Consider the following 16,438-nt stretch of genomic DNA (forward strand, 5'->3'; position numbering starts at 1 on the left):
GATGACAACAAGGGATCAGGACCTAACTATCTCATAACGCCAAGAAAGACTGACTCATGCTGGTTGCTCCCTTTTTTATTTTTATTTATTTATACTTGCCCGAATCAATGGGGTGCTTTCCGATAACATCCACATACACATTTCTTCCCAGATCCTGGCGCATAACAGCTTCGCTGTGAAAAATGTGCCTGTGTTGAATATGTGACAAACGGCGCAATACACAATTTTGATATTGAATAAACCTCAATGTGTGGTTGAGAACAGTTCAAAGACAATAACAGATTCTTACTTCAGCTGCATGACGCAAAGGGGTTCATGGATATACTCCGGCAAGAGCGACCTCCATTGATTGTTCACAATAGTCTCTGCTGTGCTAAACAGACACTCGGAAGGTGCTGAAATGACCGGGATATGTGTAACCTTCCGGAATTGTCTGGAGTTACAAATCTTGCCCCTACAGTTTACTTTAGTCTCAAATTTCGCCTAAAGTTTGCATTCATACAGGTGTACTCGTCCATGTCTGCGTGGTGAAAGCGTGTAATTTTTACTTTTTTTTGTTTCATCAAAATCTTACCGATTGACCAGTTAAAAAAGATTAGTCGCAATTAAAGCGTTAATTGATTAATCGGTAGGCTAATTGATCAATCACCCAGCCCTAATAGTTAGACTGCTCTATAGGTTTAATTTTATGTCAAATGTGTGGTTCACTTGCCATCCCAATCTAGGTATTAGACTTTCTGAGGCCACAGTCTACCGTGTTTATTCGAATATAAGTCAACCTTTTTTTCTTTTTTTCAGAAATTGTGACCAAAGAATTTCGACACCTACATTCGCGACCAAATTTTGCGACCCTACCGGAGGCATGAAGCTATCGAGTCACCGAGCCGGCGTTGCCGTAGAGCTGCGCCGCTTCTTGTTTCAAAAAGCTTTTGATAACCGAAATGGCTCGCCGCCCGCGGTGGCCGGTGCCGCTATCGCGCGCACCCCTCGGGCGTCAGATTTCGACATCGCGCCTCTAGCGTTCCCCTTGCTGGGCAACGGGGAAGGAGAGGAACGCGATGCGCCATGCACTTTACCCTCCATCCTCGCAAACGCGCAAAAAAAAGAAAAAAAAAAAAAGTTACTTTTGTTAGTTGTTTGAGGCAACTCGGCTCGCGTGTTGCTCATGGCTACACGGCGGCTTTGCTTGCGTCTTTGTAGTTTGTCTTTCGTCGCTTCGCACCTTCTTTCGTTTCTTGTCGTCATTTTACAACGGTGTCAGTGAAGTATTGTTGCGAATTTGCGAGGATGTCTACCCAGCTGACGAAGCTTCGGACGACGATGACATGTCCAGAAGTTCTGACGGTGATGAAGTTTTTGGCATCGCCCCGTGATTTAGCTGAGAGTGATGTAAATAAAGGTTTGTTTCTTTCTTTTGCCCAAAATTTCCCCTGTTCTTAAAAATAAAAAAAAAAGGTCAACCTATATTTGAATTATTTTTTTTTTTTATTCTCGGTGGATCCAATAAATAGGGTTCGACCTATTTTCGAGTAAATACGGTATATAGTTTGATTAAAGTTAATTTACCTTATAAACAAACAAGTAGAAGCTGGGGAACAGCATTCACAAGTTCAGCTGGGTTCTTGTTTTAACATGGTGCACTAGAAACTATTCAATGTGCTATTCAAAAATATTTGACAAAAACTGGTACTCATCTCAAATTTGTTTCAAACTCAAAATGCACTATTCACACATGCCTATGTCTTTGGCATTTCCCAAGGGCCTTCAAAATGCATAGCATATGCATTGCCCACGTCCGCCTGAAACCACAGTTACACTGAACGGATTGTTCGTGAACCGATGCTCGAATTGCCGGTCAGCCACTGTCCAATGGTAAGTGACTTGCTGTCACTGCTGGGACCGGTACTCTTGTTTTGCATCCGCTTTCCTTGGGGGTTCTGTTATAAAGCGTTCCATACTTTAAAATAAGCGTACCTCTCCCTTCGGTATCTGCATGAGGTGGCAGCCCAAGGTGTAGAAGTAGGTACGATCCCACTTGTTCACCATGCCCGCAATCTTGCTGTAATCACAAACAAGAGGGCACAAGAGGTCACAAGGTGACTGCGGCAATGTGGGTCGTCAAGAGCGGTGACGGGGTGAGCACAGCTGTTAGTGTTGGCGATCGATCTGTGCCAAGAACACCTCACCAGCAACTGTAATCAAGATAAAGCTGTTCTTTGCTCTTCTTTCGTTCTCTCTGTGTTAACCTTCAAATTAAAAATAAAGCTCTATGTGATGCCAAATCTATGTTAGGGCTTTGCTGCAAGCGTGTAGCGATGCTACGCTCACATTAACCAATTTCATCTACTGCTTGTCACGCCAACTACCGTGTTTGCACGATTCCAACATGTCCCCAAACGAGCAGATTTAGCTCCCAGATATTCAAAAAGTAAATTGCTGCCGATTCTACCGCGCAGGTAAAATATAAAGGTTGAACGCATACCTCATAAAACGAATTTCATGAAACGCACACCAACACAAAACTAAGTACCATGCACTACTGTTGAGACCGGTTAGAACGAAGTCAACGGAAATCAGAAATCACTTCGCTATATCCGCTATTTCGTTATAACCGACTTCGGTTATAACCAAGTGCAAAAGCCAATGGGAAATCCTGATTGCTTCGATGTAGCGGCTATTTCGTTATAATCGATTTTGTTATAACCGGTCTTGGCAGTAGTAGCCGTTGTCGGAGTCCAATGATGGTTCTTCACTGTTAATAGAGGTGATCCTTGCTATCGTCTAAAGCGTTTTTGGGTGCCGCGCTTCATGTGCCTGTACGAGTGTGAGACCGTCGCCTCTGGGAGGGTCGTCTTCCAAACGACACTTTGTGAGCTTGTCGGGCCGCCGGGATTGCGAGGCCATGCAATGCTGCTCCGTTATCTTTCCCCACAAGCGTGATGACCTCTCGTTTAAATAAAGCCTCCTAGTGAAATTTCTTTTGTTTTTTTATCTTAAAATGGAAGATACGAGTTTGTAGACGCAGGAGAATGCACGTGATAAGGATACCAAAATGGCAAATGTAAACATACGGTCATGACGGCAACGGAGCTAGCCACCTTATACCGAGTACCGCAATTGTCATTCGAGTTTCGGTTTTAGTTTTGATTGTAACGCACCGATTTTGGCAAACAAAAGTGCACGTCAGAATTATGCAAAGACGATATACGGGCACGATAGTCCAAGACCGTTACTATTGCGTCATCGGATGTAAATTTCGACAGTCACACGCAACACGTGGCGGATCGACAATACGCGAGAATAGAAAGCCTGGAGGGAGGAACGCTAGGGGGGGATTTTGGCGGTGAAACGAAACACCGTCACGTTGCCACCTGGAAGGTGTTGGCGGGGGTGTACCAGCACTTACGTGCGGTGGAAGAGGAAGCCCGCTTTTTGAGAGAGGCTCGTGTTGGGCACTGCCTGGCCCGTGTCCGGGGGCAGCTCGGCAAAGTAGGATGCCTCGCTCTGCTGGGATAGGGCTTCCGTCTCCTTGGCCGCACTCTGCACCATCGTGTCCAGCTCCCTCTGCACCCTGCACGGCAACATTCGGCGTGTGAGCTTGGTGACGTACAAGACGCCACTTCTTTCTCGGGCAGATTAGTCCGAGATTCAAGCCCTACGTGAACAAACACAACTTAAATAATAATACAATTTAAATAGTTTTGTCAGGTCAAACAGCACGGAAATAATCTGTTGGCCCATGGATGCGGCGAACTGCTTGCATGTGGGTCAGGTGGCCAATTTAAATGCATGTATGTATACAGCAAAGAAAATTCTGTTTCACAGAACGATACGTATGTGTGAATTGTGGAATTTGATTTTGAGGCGAATTCAAAACGAATAAGTAGTAGTTTTGGCCAAATGTTTTCGAACTGAATATTGAACAGTTTCTCCAAGCTTTTCACTACTGCACCACGCTTAAACAAAAGCCCAACCAAACTCCTCGGAAAGTTCACTGCCTACATTGAAATAACGAGTAAACAACACATTTGACATAAAATTAAAATATAGAGATACCCAGCTATACCTAATTGACATAGTTTATAAAGCTTGATATTTAAAAAAAGAAAAGGGGATCACTAATGATGAACTTGGGCTGTCAGGGTATCTCTACCTAACATACTCTCAAATAATAGCCACAGTTTAATTTTAAGTTTTCCTGCAATGTGGGTGTCAACATTTGCAAAGTTTTAGTTTCTTTTTAAATACACCAGGCAAGCGTGTGTGCCATCCAGCTTTGAAAGTGTGTTTCTCTCTTAAGCACGTGACTTCAATGTTAATATTTTTTTAAGCGTTGGTTGTTGCGGGTAAAAGGGCCCTGAGGGCTAACTTTCTGAAATCAACACCTCGAAAAACGTTAATATTGCAAGAGAATGTCAAATAGCGCGTTATTCAAAACTGCTATTACAAAGTTGCAATACAGTTGAACCTCCTTATAACAAACACTGATATGGCAAATTATCCGATATAGCAAACTAATCACAAACTTTGGTTGGTCATGTTGTATTTGGATGGGAGTTCTAGTTATATAACGAAACTCTCGCTGTCCACCGCGGGAGGACAGGTGGACGGTGAGACAACGTGCCACAGCTCGGCGCCTGTGGAGCGAAAGCTGGTAAGAATTCAGGAACTTTGGGTTCGGTCACCATCCCTGCCAGCATAGCATCCTGCCCGCAGAGCATGCGAACATCGTATTGGCACATGGTCGTGCGTCGCTACCGCACAACGCATGTCAAAGACCCTAGGCTAGCGGTGGCCAAATTAGTCACTCACAACCGAAACACGACGCCCAATGGGGCCGACCAACTTCCTGCCGTACAAACAAACACACGACACAATCACTCCGCACACCGCGCGTGCATGTGCACAATGGATGCTCGTTGAGACGCCACGCTTCAAATAGTGTGAAGGCCGTCGTCAATCCCCGATCAAACGAGGCACGACTCACTCTCCAACGCTGGTGCCGATGTTTGCGAGGAAGTCGTCCTGGTCGGCCGAGTGCATGGTCTCGTAGGCGATGCCGAAGAAGGACTTCATTGAGTGCACGTAGCCCAGCAGGGGCTCGATCAGCGCAATCTTGCGCCGGTACTGCAGCGCATTCAGGTAGGCATAGAACTTGAGCGAGAGCTGCGCAGGCACATGCCACGAAAGAAAACGGTCACTTTCAGATCTTCCGGCAGCTGCGAGTCGAGTTCAACAACCGTAATGTCCTAAGAGATAGCCCACCTAAAATCGAGAGCAAATCGCGTTAAAATAAGGACTGGGCCAACTTTCAGTGTACAACCGAGAAAAGTAAAAAAAATGATATTTTTAGATAATGTTTTCTATCACGGCAAGGAACCACAAAACAAAGATGACTGTACTTCCCAGCCAGCAATATTCGCTTACATCCCACGCTTGCTATCTAGCCGCATTTACGCCAAGCCATCATTGATCCAAACACTTCCATTACTAGAAATGAGCTATCTTTCGGTGTTTAAAAGGAAATAACAAATCAAGCTAAAAATAGGGGTGGCTTATATTTCGGGGGTAGAACGTCCCTCGGGACACCACGGTAGTACAATCACTGACAGGACAAGAAAGGTGGGGTGTCTTTCTCGAACGGCTGGCCTTTAGCGTACGCTCATTGCTACCGGCGTGCGCCGGCTGCGCATGCGAGCTCGAGGACCACGAGGTCACGAGGCAGCCGAGTGTTAGCGAAAGTAGGTAGCTCGTGTCGGACGAAATGGAGAAAACCGTCTGTAGCCAGAAAGTGGTACAGAGCCAAGAGACAACAGACAGGCAGAAGGAACAAAGGGACTAGTGCTACCGTATGGAACTTCTTGTTGGCGAGGTAGACCTCCTCGCTGATGTCCAACTTCTGTCGGTCGGTGTCGCGTTTACGGGACTGCCTGCAGTACCTGCTCAGCGCCTGCTCTTTCTCTGCAAAGGAAAAGGTGCACTTCGTTCGAGCGCGCACGCACCAGCCAGAAATGATCGTTTTTGTGCCGATTCGTTTCTGGAACTGGAAATTACCCCCTTGTAAGAAACTTGCCATACTTCCTGTTCGTCGATGGAATGCAAGAACAGGCGCGAATATTTACATCGATGGAAGCGGAATTGGACCGTTTTGTAACAGGTTTTGTAGCGCACAAACTATTGGTTTGGAGTGGCCAGTAACGCACCTGGAGCAAATCACTTCAGACGGAAAATGTCGTAGCGTTGATAAATTACCTAGTTTATTTCTGATAATGAGTGAGGGTTCCTCTTTGATAATGACACATATCAATCCTTACCTTTCAAAGTGAGAATAGATAAAATGCAAAAGGAACACATAGCCTTTATTTTAGAAATAAGGCTCAGGTCAGAGTAGCTTTCATTTACAATGCATATTATAAATATGATTAAAAAAAAGAAAGGCGTTTACAACTCCCCATGATGCCAAATTAGGGTGCAGCTCTTGAGGAGGGAAAGGGGAGGGTACGGAGAGGAAGGTATGCACCTCCTCCTCCTCCGTACTCTCTCAGAATGTCTAACAAATTATTATTTTGAAATTCCCTGACTTTTCCAGGTTTTCCCTGACAATTTCCAGTGAAATTCCTTGACCACTGTAGAGGCGTTTAAATATATACGACCATAACAACACGAGACATTGAGCATTGAGCCCTGTGATGATCATTTTGCGTGCACTTAATTCAACTTGCATATTCGAAAATATTTGCGTTCGTCCGGTCTAAATTAAACAAACACTTTTTTGCCGCCGACATCGTCAGTGAAGAGGCCACTTCCGGCAACACAATGAAAACACAACGCTCAACCACAGACGTCAATAACCGAATGGCAGCATGGCCGCCAGAAGCACACTTTCAAATATTTTCGGCTCAAGGCTTGGATTGGGGTCTGCGGCTTTCCCATTTGTTACTAAATCTAGTCGTTCTAACTGGATCTAGCCTAGTGTAACACCTTCAATCCAATCCAATCCAATGCAATCCAAGGCAAGGCAAGGCTTGGACTGGATCCGTCGGCTGCTCCCTTTGCATCGAGTACCGCACTCCACATCGGGTGAGCAGAGCCCTCGCTCCACTCAAGCAGAACTTATTGCCTATTTTTCAGCCGCTAAGTCCTCAAGTCTTTGCTCAGGGCACTAGATGGTGTCTCTGGCTCATTTTCCCTGAGTGGGCTGGCATTTTGACAATATCCCTGACAATTCCCAGATTTTTCCCGGTAAATAAAATTTCCCTGACAATTCCCGGTCGCTAGGCACCCTGCCTCTCCTCCTCCTTCTCCCTTCTCAAGCCTTCTCGAGCAGAACCACGCCTGTGTCACTGTGATGCCTTGAGTTAATAAAGCTACCGTATTTATTCGAATATAGGTCGACCTTTTTTTTTTTCGGAAATGTTGTAAAAAATTAAGGGTCGACCTATAATCGTGACCAAAGAATTTCGACCTAATTCGCCGACCAAAATTTGAAACCCTACCGAAGGTATGGACCTATCAATCACCTAGCCGGCGTTGCGGTAGAGCCGCGCGGCTTCTTGTTTCAAAAAGCTTTTGATGCACAAAAACAACCGAACAGCAGCAGCCGACAGCCCGCGGCCGCCGGCTAGGGCTCTCGCGCACGTTCCTCGGGCGTCGGGCTTCGGTTTCGCCATCACGCCTGTAGCGTTCCCCCTGCTGGGCAAGGGGGAAGGGGAGGGAGAGGAACGCGATGCGCCGTGCACTTTGCCCTCCATTCCTCTCTTCCTCGCAAACGCGCAAAAAAAAAAAAAAAAAAACGAAAGTATTTTAGTTTTTTTTTTTTTTTTTTTTCTTCTTTTTCTTTTTTCGGCGGGTGGCGTGTTGCTCACGGGGCTCGCAGCTTTGCTCGTGTCTTTGTATTTGTTCTTTCGTCGCTCGCCCGTCTCCACCTTCTTTCGTTTCTTCTTGTCGTCATTTTACAACGGTGTCAGTGAGGTATTGTTGCCGATTTGCGAGGATGTCTACCAAGCTGACGAAGCTTCGGACAACGATATGTGCGGAAGTTCTGACGATGAATAAGTTTTTGACATCGCCCTGTGATTTAGCTGAGAGTGTTGTAAATAAGGGTTTGTTTCTTTTGCCCTAACTTTCCCCTGTTGCTTAAAAGAAAAAAAAGGTCGACCTATAATTGAATTATTTTTTTTTTTTTATTCTCGGTGGGCTCAATAAATAGGGGTCGACCTATTTTCGTGGTCGACCTATTTTCGGGTAAATACGGTAGTGGTACTTCCACGAAGCCTATAACGTTGTTTAGTCTCTATCTGCAAGTAACAGCGGCATTCCATCCTTTGTCGCGGTAGAAAACGTCAATTTCTCTCTTGGACAACGAAGTCATGGTGCAATGTTGGAGTTTCGCGGCACTGTGGGGTGGTGAACAGGTTCAGTCCATCCTTGCTGGCATCTGCTCGTCGTCTCCCTCGAGTGGATGCGCTTGGGGGACGGACAAACCGCGGACAAGCCGTCACGTGATCAATCCGTCCGTCGATCAGACCGTCCTGTGAATCGGCCATTACTGCCACTCAAACCGGAGTTGACTCAAATGGTGCAATAAATAAAAATAATGTAAACGACTCTATTTTCGCGGCCTTAATATTTCTTGAATTTAGCAAAGTGTGAGTTTTGGGAATATTAAGCAAGCACAAAATTTTATGATTTAGAGTACCGTAAAATCCTGAATTAACGCCCCCCTTTTCGCCGTAGATAATTGGCAAAAAAAGTGGGGTGGGCGATCTTTCAGTATTTAATAACCAAAATCACAAACAAAAATCGAGTAACGCGTGCGCCAAAGCAGCGTGGGTTTCCCTAGCTCTCATCGCTGAAACCGTCAAACGACACATCGCTTTCGCTATCGAAGATTAAATCTAACGCCTCGTCAATGAGGCTCTCGGGATCCTCGGGTCCATTGGTTACCGAAGCCAAACGGTCGTTGAGCTCGCCGTCCTCGAAACCATCGAGCCTTGTGGATATTCCGCACCGTTTGAACGAACTCCGCACGGTATCCTCGGAGACGGAGGCCCACGCCTGAGCCACGAAGTCCACAACCTCTTGACGCGACGGCTTGCGAAGGTTGCCCTTTGGAGTCACCGAACCTTTCCGGAAGAACGATGCCCAAATTCCACGCAGCGCGTCCTTGAAGGGCTTCATCCATGAGACGTCCGCGGGTTGCAAAATGGACGTGCAACCGCCCGGTATCAAGACGACGTCGGTGTCTTTTGCGTCGAGCGCTTCTCGAGCCGCCTGTCTTGTGTATGGGTGCTTGGTCCAGTATGAGCAGTCTCCTCACGTCGTCGGCGTTCGGGCCCCAAACTCTCCTAGTCCACTCCAGTAGGACGGGAGAGGTCATCCAACCGCTCTTGGAAGTAACTCGCACATTTGCTGCAAGTACAACAAGTATAACATGAAATAACAGTTTGGGCCCCAAACGCACATTACACATGCTACGCCGATGAGTGAAGATATGCGAACTGCCAGATTTTATGGCCGAAGCACGCGCACGTGAGTAAGCTTCGGAAAGCCAGCAAGTCACGCGCCAACTGCTCGTGCGCTCAAGATGGCGCCGGCCAGAACGGCTACGCCATCTTTCGGAAATGGGGCGATACAAAAGAAAACGGGCTGTGGCGTTTTGTCAATGGATGACGCAACAGTCGCTCTATTTAAAAAAAAAAAAATGCTGTCAGCCTTATTTTTACGTATTTCTAAGGCTTTGTTTCGACATTTATACCCTGAATGGTGATTAATTACAACATACCTGGAATCCTTAGAGAAAAGAGTACTCTGGGGGGAATCCGGCCGGTTGGCTCCTTCAGTACGATCAAAGCAGGTAGCTTGATGCCCGCTTGCATCGCGCACAAGGCCACCGTCATCCCTCGCCGAGCACAGCCGGTGTTGGCGATGCGAATACTCGACTCGCCGACAGCATTGTTGGTTCTCGCAGCAGGGCAATCCATCCGGACCATAGTCTGATCCATGTTGGCTATGTTGTAGTCCGAGTAGTTGTGCTCCAGGCGCAGAGTTGACACAGCCTTTCGCAACACCGTAATTGCTTCAACGTAGTCGGCGGGCAGCTTCTGACTTTCGTTGGTCCCCACCCGCATAGACACATTAAATCGCTTCTTCCAGTTAGCTATGTACTGGCATGACGCTTGGAAGTTTCCTTTGCCCATCTGTTCTGCCAGTTTCCGCGCATGCTCTTGAAGCAGGCGATTGCTGACTGCTCGACCGGCGGACCTCTCAGTCTCCAGGAAGTCCATCAGTGCGTCGTCGATTTCTTCACTAAAAACGGGTCGTCCCCTACCTATTGCTCTCTTCAACTTGTTCGTTCCATGGCATTGTTGTAGAAGTACTTGGTAGCTCGTATTCCATTTCCGTACACGCTTCCGGTCAACTTCGAAATGGCGCGCAGTCTTGCTCACGTTAGCTCCGTTCTTGCGGTGCCATTCCACGACTTCCACTTTCTTCCGGATGGTATAGCTGGACCTCATCCAGAGTATACACAAGAAACGTCTTCACAGTTTGCTGGTCGAAAGATTTTCTGGGGTTCTCGGGCGATCTGACGACAACCACTAAGTGACCTTCAACGCTTTCCTGATGTCATTCAATAAGTGACCTTGACCGCTTTCCGGGTTCCTTCCGTTATCTTATCTCCCTTATTGTGTGTGGCCTCTTCTTTTTGTGAAGGGAATCCTAGGTTTCCAAACCTTCTCCCCTACCCTCCGGCACCTTTCTCAACCTTCGGGCATCGCTATTTTTGGAAGGTGGGCGACCTATCAGTATACAAGGGAAACACGTGTTCGAACATAAAAGCGGAGTGGGCGATCTATCGAGTGTGGGCGCTATTTCAGGATTTTACGGTAATACTCTATCTCAGGGGTGGCCAGACTGACCTGGCCTAAGAGCTGCAAACAAAACCATGAAACTTCCAAGAGCCGCAAGGGGAGGGGCAAACTATAGTTTGGAACAATAAACGAAACTCAAGCTACTTTCTATCTATCCTAGTCAAAAGCAGTCCGACTGTACGGAGGGTAGCAGTAGCTCAAGACTACCACACTGCCACCTGTTTTTTTTTTTTTTTATATAAAAGGCATTCATTTCACTTTTTGGGGAAGTGCTCGTGTGACCGGGAGGGAGGCGGAAAAGTTGAGGGGGGGGGGAGGTGGTAGGGGAGGGAGCCGCAAGCTGCACTTTAACATGCGAAGCCGTTAAAGTGCAGCTTGCGGACTCGCAAGCCGCAGCTTGGCCAACCCCTGCTCTATATATTCATTACCCTGGGGTGATATATTCGCAGGACCTATTTTTAGCGATATTAAGTTGCGAAGTTTGCGAAAAATTATGTCTTAGCAAAAATTAAGTCGTTTAGAGTGGTAAAGGTTGTACAAATTGCACACAAAAAATAAAGAAGAGTTGAGAAAAGATGAATGAGGCAAACATCTTCATTGTGCAATGATCTCCTGAGTTACGTTTAGTTGGCGTTGGCGACTTCTACCATGCAGAGCACACTTACCAGCAGCGGCATTGCTGTACTGCTCTTGAAGTTTGAAGATCTCTGGGGGAAAACAAAACAATGAACAAAGAAAAGGTCACTACATTTAAGAAGGCTTGTGACTGGAGTAAAAAAAAAACATGCTTTTCACTATAAATTAGTTTTCCAATCTGCATAGCAAATATGCGGGCTGAAAGAACCTGCCAAAATAATTGCCACCAAAAGCAATTGCACTAGTTACTCTACTCATAGTAGAGCTCACAAATTACTTATGGCATTTTATCTACATGAGCACACTGGAGGGCGTTCATGTACCACTCCGCCGTGATGCACTTTAAAGGCCCTAGGCAAGTGATCGTACGGCACTGGCTAAATTTCTAATCTACAGCGGAGACATCAGATGGCACTTGGGGAGGACTAACTACCCCCTGTTTAAACTCCCATACGACCAATTGCTTCCTCCACTTCATGGCATGTCATCTATGTTTTAGATGGAATTACCAACTTCGGGGGCAATTAGCACTTCATTTTTGTTAACGAGAAAACAATGCAGTTCTTCTTAATCTCATTTAGGAAGACTAGAGAACAACAAATATTATGATCTAATCCTATTCAAATGTTTACTTGGCAGGCCAGCAAGGTTTTTGACATGCACCACGTCTTTGAAACCCTGCAATACCACTGTCGAGACTGATTATAACAGAGTCAACGGGAATCGGAAATCACTTCGCTATATCTGCGTCTTCCCATTATATTTAAACTAACAAAACTAACATGCAAAAAAAAAAAAAAAAAAATATTAAGATAACACGAGTTGTCACGAGCACATATTTATTGTGCTTGCAGAAAACAGTAGAGGATTCCCTGCACACACTCTCTGCTAGATCGGAGCCGCTTCTCAACAACTGCAAGAAGCTCCGATCGACAAAAGATCCTGCGAGCTACGCACGGACCATGTCAAAAGCTTCGATGCCCGCCGCGGAGGACGTTGGTGGTGGATGGCATTCTTTACGTTTATGGGCACTACGTCGAGGATGGCAAGCTTATGTTTCAAGGAGATTGCCTTCGTCTACTCCGTTGACGTGCCAGCAATGCACAGACTCTCCATCGTTGATTGGCGATGACTCGCTGAATCGGTGCTTGAGCGAAGTTAGACTTTCGCACAGGAGCAATCCACTGACCAGTGATGCCGACACAGAACACGAAGCAAACAAAGAAGCACGCACAGCACCCAGTTCGCGCTCAAGCTTGTTTTTCGTCGGCCTAGAGAGCCTAGATTTAAGGGGGCACTGACACCCTAAAGATTGTATTTGTTTTTGTTGTCAAAAATGATGCAAGTTGTGGTCATAGACACGCAAAAAAATTGCAGTACACAAAGAAAAAAGATTACCATGCGCACACACTCCTTTTTATTTTTGGTGCCCTTCTCTCCTCCTCACCCGCTCGCTTTTTTTTATTTGCGACGTAATCGATTTCGAAATTTAGAGGCTTTGTAAGCAACATTTCTATAATATTTAATAACAGCATTCGTAAAACATGTTCAGCTGACAACCAGTGTCTGCTGGTGTGATATTTTGACGATAGCGCGTCCCGATTGACTGGAAATTCTGGTGATCTTGCGTCATGCGGCGTCTCGTGTAAACCACGTCTGATCACACACGGAACAGCTAGCACCAAGCGCGTATGCACCGCACAAATCACTCGGTCGCACCGACGGGTCCATTTTTTGCACGAAAACTTCCTCTCCTACGCACCGCTTCGTGTTCAAGCACAGCATGGTCTTGATGTTGAATGCGTTTCATCTTAACACCTAGGGTGAGACCATTGGCACCTTCGCATCGACAACATTCTCTTTCACGGGCGACTTCCCGCCGTCGAGCAGCCGCCACTTGCTCTAGGGTACGCTTCAGCCGCCCCACTCTTACGCGCGAAGGGGAGAAAGAGCAGGTGGCAGGGAAGGCGATCACATGATTCCCGGCGCAATCGCGATTGGTCAAGTGCACTGCAACTCAACCGCGACCACAATCAGCAAAAAGTGCGAGAGTATTGCTGCTGTATTCGCCTTGTCCCGGCCCCAAAGCCACCTGCGATAAATGCGCGCGTGCTCCGTTCATTTCCGCAAACACGGTGCCCACCCAATACAACGAGCCCAGTAGAGGTGATGCTGCAAGAAAGTTTGAGAACCCCTGCCTTAATGCAACACTTACCGTGGAGGTCCGATTCTATGAATCTCGACAATGGGTACACCATGCTGTCTCCAATCTGGGCACTGCACATGTGATGCCACGAACTCATCTGAAAGACAATGCAGCATTCTAGATTTGAACTGGTGACACCACTGTAGTGCACTGAAGTTTTCAGCAGACAAACGCTTTAAGAATAAGGCGGTGCCGTACATGTGCGACAATAGCATAGGCAAGGAGATTTTTCATTTTTGGACACCCTCTAGTGCCACAAAATTTGGAAAACGGGTAAAAGAGTTGCTCCTATTTTTTAATCCGAAACTTAGGAATGGTCCTAAGCGTTTACTACCATTTAAAAATGTGTTTTCAATGCTGCCTGTACACATAAATCACAGAATCAAGCTATGGCTGAAACTTGTGCTAGGATTTGTTATATATCCCAAAAGCATAAAAAATATGTAGTTGAGAGCTCCTTTTTTGCTTTCAAGGTGGAATTTGGATTTTACCAAATGTTTTTAAAACATATCTAGGGTGAAAATATCTATGAAATAGTGTAAAATGCAGCTATAAATACTTCAATAACTGGCACATAAAAAAAAAAAGTCACCTCAGTGAACAAAGTTTTTTTATTTTTTTATGCTTAGTTCTCATAACTTGCTTATAAACCGGTACATTAATGAAATTGGACAATTATACAAATCTATCACTTTGGATGAAAACAACATTTTGCAGTAAGTAAAAAGAACTGTTTGAACTAAGGCCTGAAAAAATTAATATGCATTGTATCCTAGTATTGTCGAAGGAATGAGAACGGCTTTTCAAACTGCAGTTAATTAATGAAAAATGCAGTGAAAACATCTTCCAGGACGTTCGTTCCCTCTCTGTTAATTTAAACAATGTTGAAACACACACGCCTCCGCCGGCCCAACAGCAAAGCAGCTGCCGACCCAGAGCACAGAACAAGCAAGGCTCTATCTAAGGCAACATGTCACGTAAGAATAGACTGGACACAATAAGTTTAACAGATCCAGCCAACAACAATGATAAGCGTCAAAACATGAGGCCTTATTCCAAGTACCAAGTTCCTAAGCCCCACAATTTCTGATCGACGCATTACCCCACATTCGTGTCTCCGGCAATCCAGAAGACCCTTAGAGCAATACCAGTGCAGTCACTAAAACCAAAGTGGGACTACATTCACAGTTCTCTTCTTCCATCGCCAATATCCTGGTGAGTAAGAGAATGTTTAAGTGGACTGTCGTTAAACAGTGATGCGAGCACAAGGGCTGCGCAAATATCTCATTTTTCGAATGGTAGTTTCGAAAAATATGTATTTAATATTAGCTTCCAAGAAGAACAGTAATAGAACTCATGGGTGTTTCTACCTTAGATCGTACAATGGCTGTACGGGTCATATTTTTGATATTTCTGTAAGAAATATATGTCAGAGCCATGTTCTTGGGACGAACATTCAGTTATGCTATGTGAACGCCGTAGCTAAATTTTTCCCAGATATATAAAATTGAGAAGCTCCAGGCGGGGACATCGCTGAGATTTCATTATGGCAATTTGCACAGCCACTAATGTCACACCAAAGCAGGCTCGTAGTTAAATATTTTTAGAGCGCAGCTTTTAGGCGCCCGTTTCCGGCTTGAGCGGCGTCGCCGTTGGCATAACCAAGGTCACCCCAAGGTCACGTGCCCCCCCCCCCCACCCCAAGGTCACATGACCCCTCCCAAGGTCACTCCAAGGTCACCTCAAGGTCACGTGACCCCCATGTGACCCCCCCGTCATATGGCCCCCCTCCCCGAGGTCACATGACCTCCCCCTCCACCCCCCGAGGTCAGGTGACCCCCCCCGGAGCATATTAAAGAATGAGGGGAAAAGGAGGAGAAGGAGGAGGAGGGGTCTACCCTCCCCTCAGTACCCTTCCCTCCTCCTCAAGAGCTGCGCTCCAATTCGGTGTTACAGGGAGTTGTAAATGGCTTTCACTTTTTCATTTATTTTATAGACAATTTACAACGTGCACAGCAAATATTAAAAATAGCAATTATATATTTCTATACAAAAAAGTTATGAAACATAAAAAAATAACCGCATCTCCACGTGGTGAATGATGTTGATTGGGGCGAAGCTCTGGTGGTGCTGATGACACTGATTTTGTTCATAGGTAGTGCTGATTTTTTCGTTTTCATCCATGTCAGAAAGAGAATGTGTGGTATGCAACGTGGTTATATACGCAGTTGAGCATTTGACCGCAGTGCCCTCTCGTCTATAAACGTGGAGCCAATGCATGCAAAGTTTAACGCGATTATATACGCATTTGATTGCAGCGCCCTTTCCTGTATAGACGTTGAGCGGCTACATGCAACGGTTCATCCATTACATACCCAGCTCTTGAGTTACTACCACACCTCAGAGCCCCCTACTCGTCCCGCAGTTGTGGCCGAGTGGTTAAGGCGATGGACTAGAAATCCATTGGGGTCTATCCGCACAGGTTCAAATCCCGTCGACTGCGCAAACATTTTTTCTTTTCCTAAGAAGACAGATGGGATGGCAATCGATGTGAGCACGGACGCCGGACGGACAAGGCTAGACCCTAAGGGGTTTCACCCCTAAAAAACACGCTTTAGAGACACTTTCACAAATTATTTACTAACAAACGACTTTATGCAAAGTGTCTCTAAATATATCAAAATGTGTGTTTTGAAATGCCGCTTACGAATATATAAAGAAATAT

General features: G+C 45.9%; 2 protein-coding genes across 5 annotated transcripts in view; both read right to left on the reverse strand.

Annotated features, from left to right (window-relative positions):
* The window catches only part of LOC8032710 (DCC-interacting protein 13-alpha), a 62,158-nt gene that overhangs the window by 29,952 nt on the left and 15,768 nt on the right, over positions 1 to 16,438 (reverse strand). For 3 of the 4 annotated variants that reach the window (XM_029972008.3, XM_029972009.4, XM_040220678.3), the window contains 6 exons: positions 13,723 to 13,810; positions 11,537 to 11,578; positions 5,849 to 5,961; positions 4,988 to 5,166; positions 3,407 to 3,571; positions 1,975 to 2,059 (listed from right to left, as the gene is read on the reverse strand). In XM_029972008.3, coding sequence (XP_029827868.2) covers positions 1,975 to 2,059; positions 3,407 to 3,571; positions 4,988 to 5,166; positions 5,849 to 5,961; positions 11,537 to 11,578; positions 13,723 to 13,810 — 672 coding nt within the window. Of the gene's footprint in view, positions 1 to 1,974; positions 2,060 to 3,406; positions 3,572 to 4,987; positions 5,167 to 5,848; positions 5,962 to 11,536; positions 11,579 to 13,722; positions 13,811 to 14,047; positions 14,077 to 16,438 lie in introns of those variants that run through there. The other variant, XM_029972010.3, reaches the window with a different exon arrangement.
* LOC120848661 lies at positions 9,657 to 10,517 on the reverse strand. The gene has a single exon (XM_040220681.3). The coding sequence runs from the start codon at positions 10,515 to 10,517 to the stop codon at positions 9,774 to 9,776; it is 744 nt and encodes a 247-aa protein (XP_040076615.1). The 3' UTR covers positions 9,657 to 9,773.

This window comes from Ixodes scapularis, unplaced genomic scaffold (genome assembly GCF_016920785.2).
Source record: "Ixodes scapularis isolate PalLabHiFi unplaced genomic scaffold, ASM1692078v2 PGA_scaffold2__306_contigs__length_199485367, whole genome shotgun sequence".
NCBI classification, from domain to species: Eukaryota; Metazoa; Arthropoda; class Arachnida; order Ixodida; family Ixodidae; genus Ixodes; species Ixodes scapularis.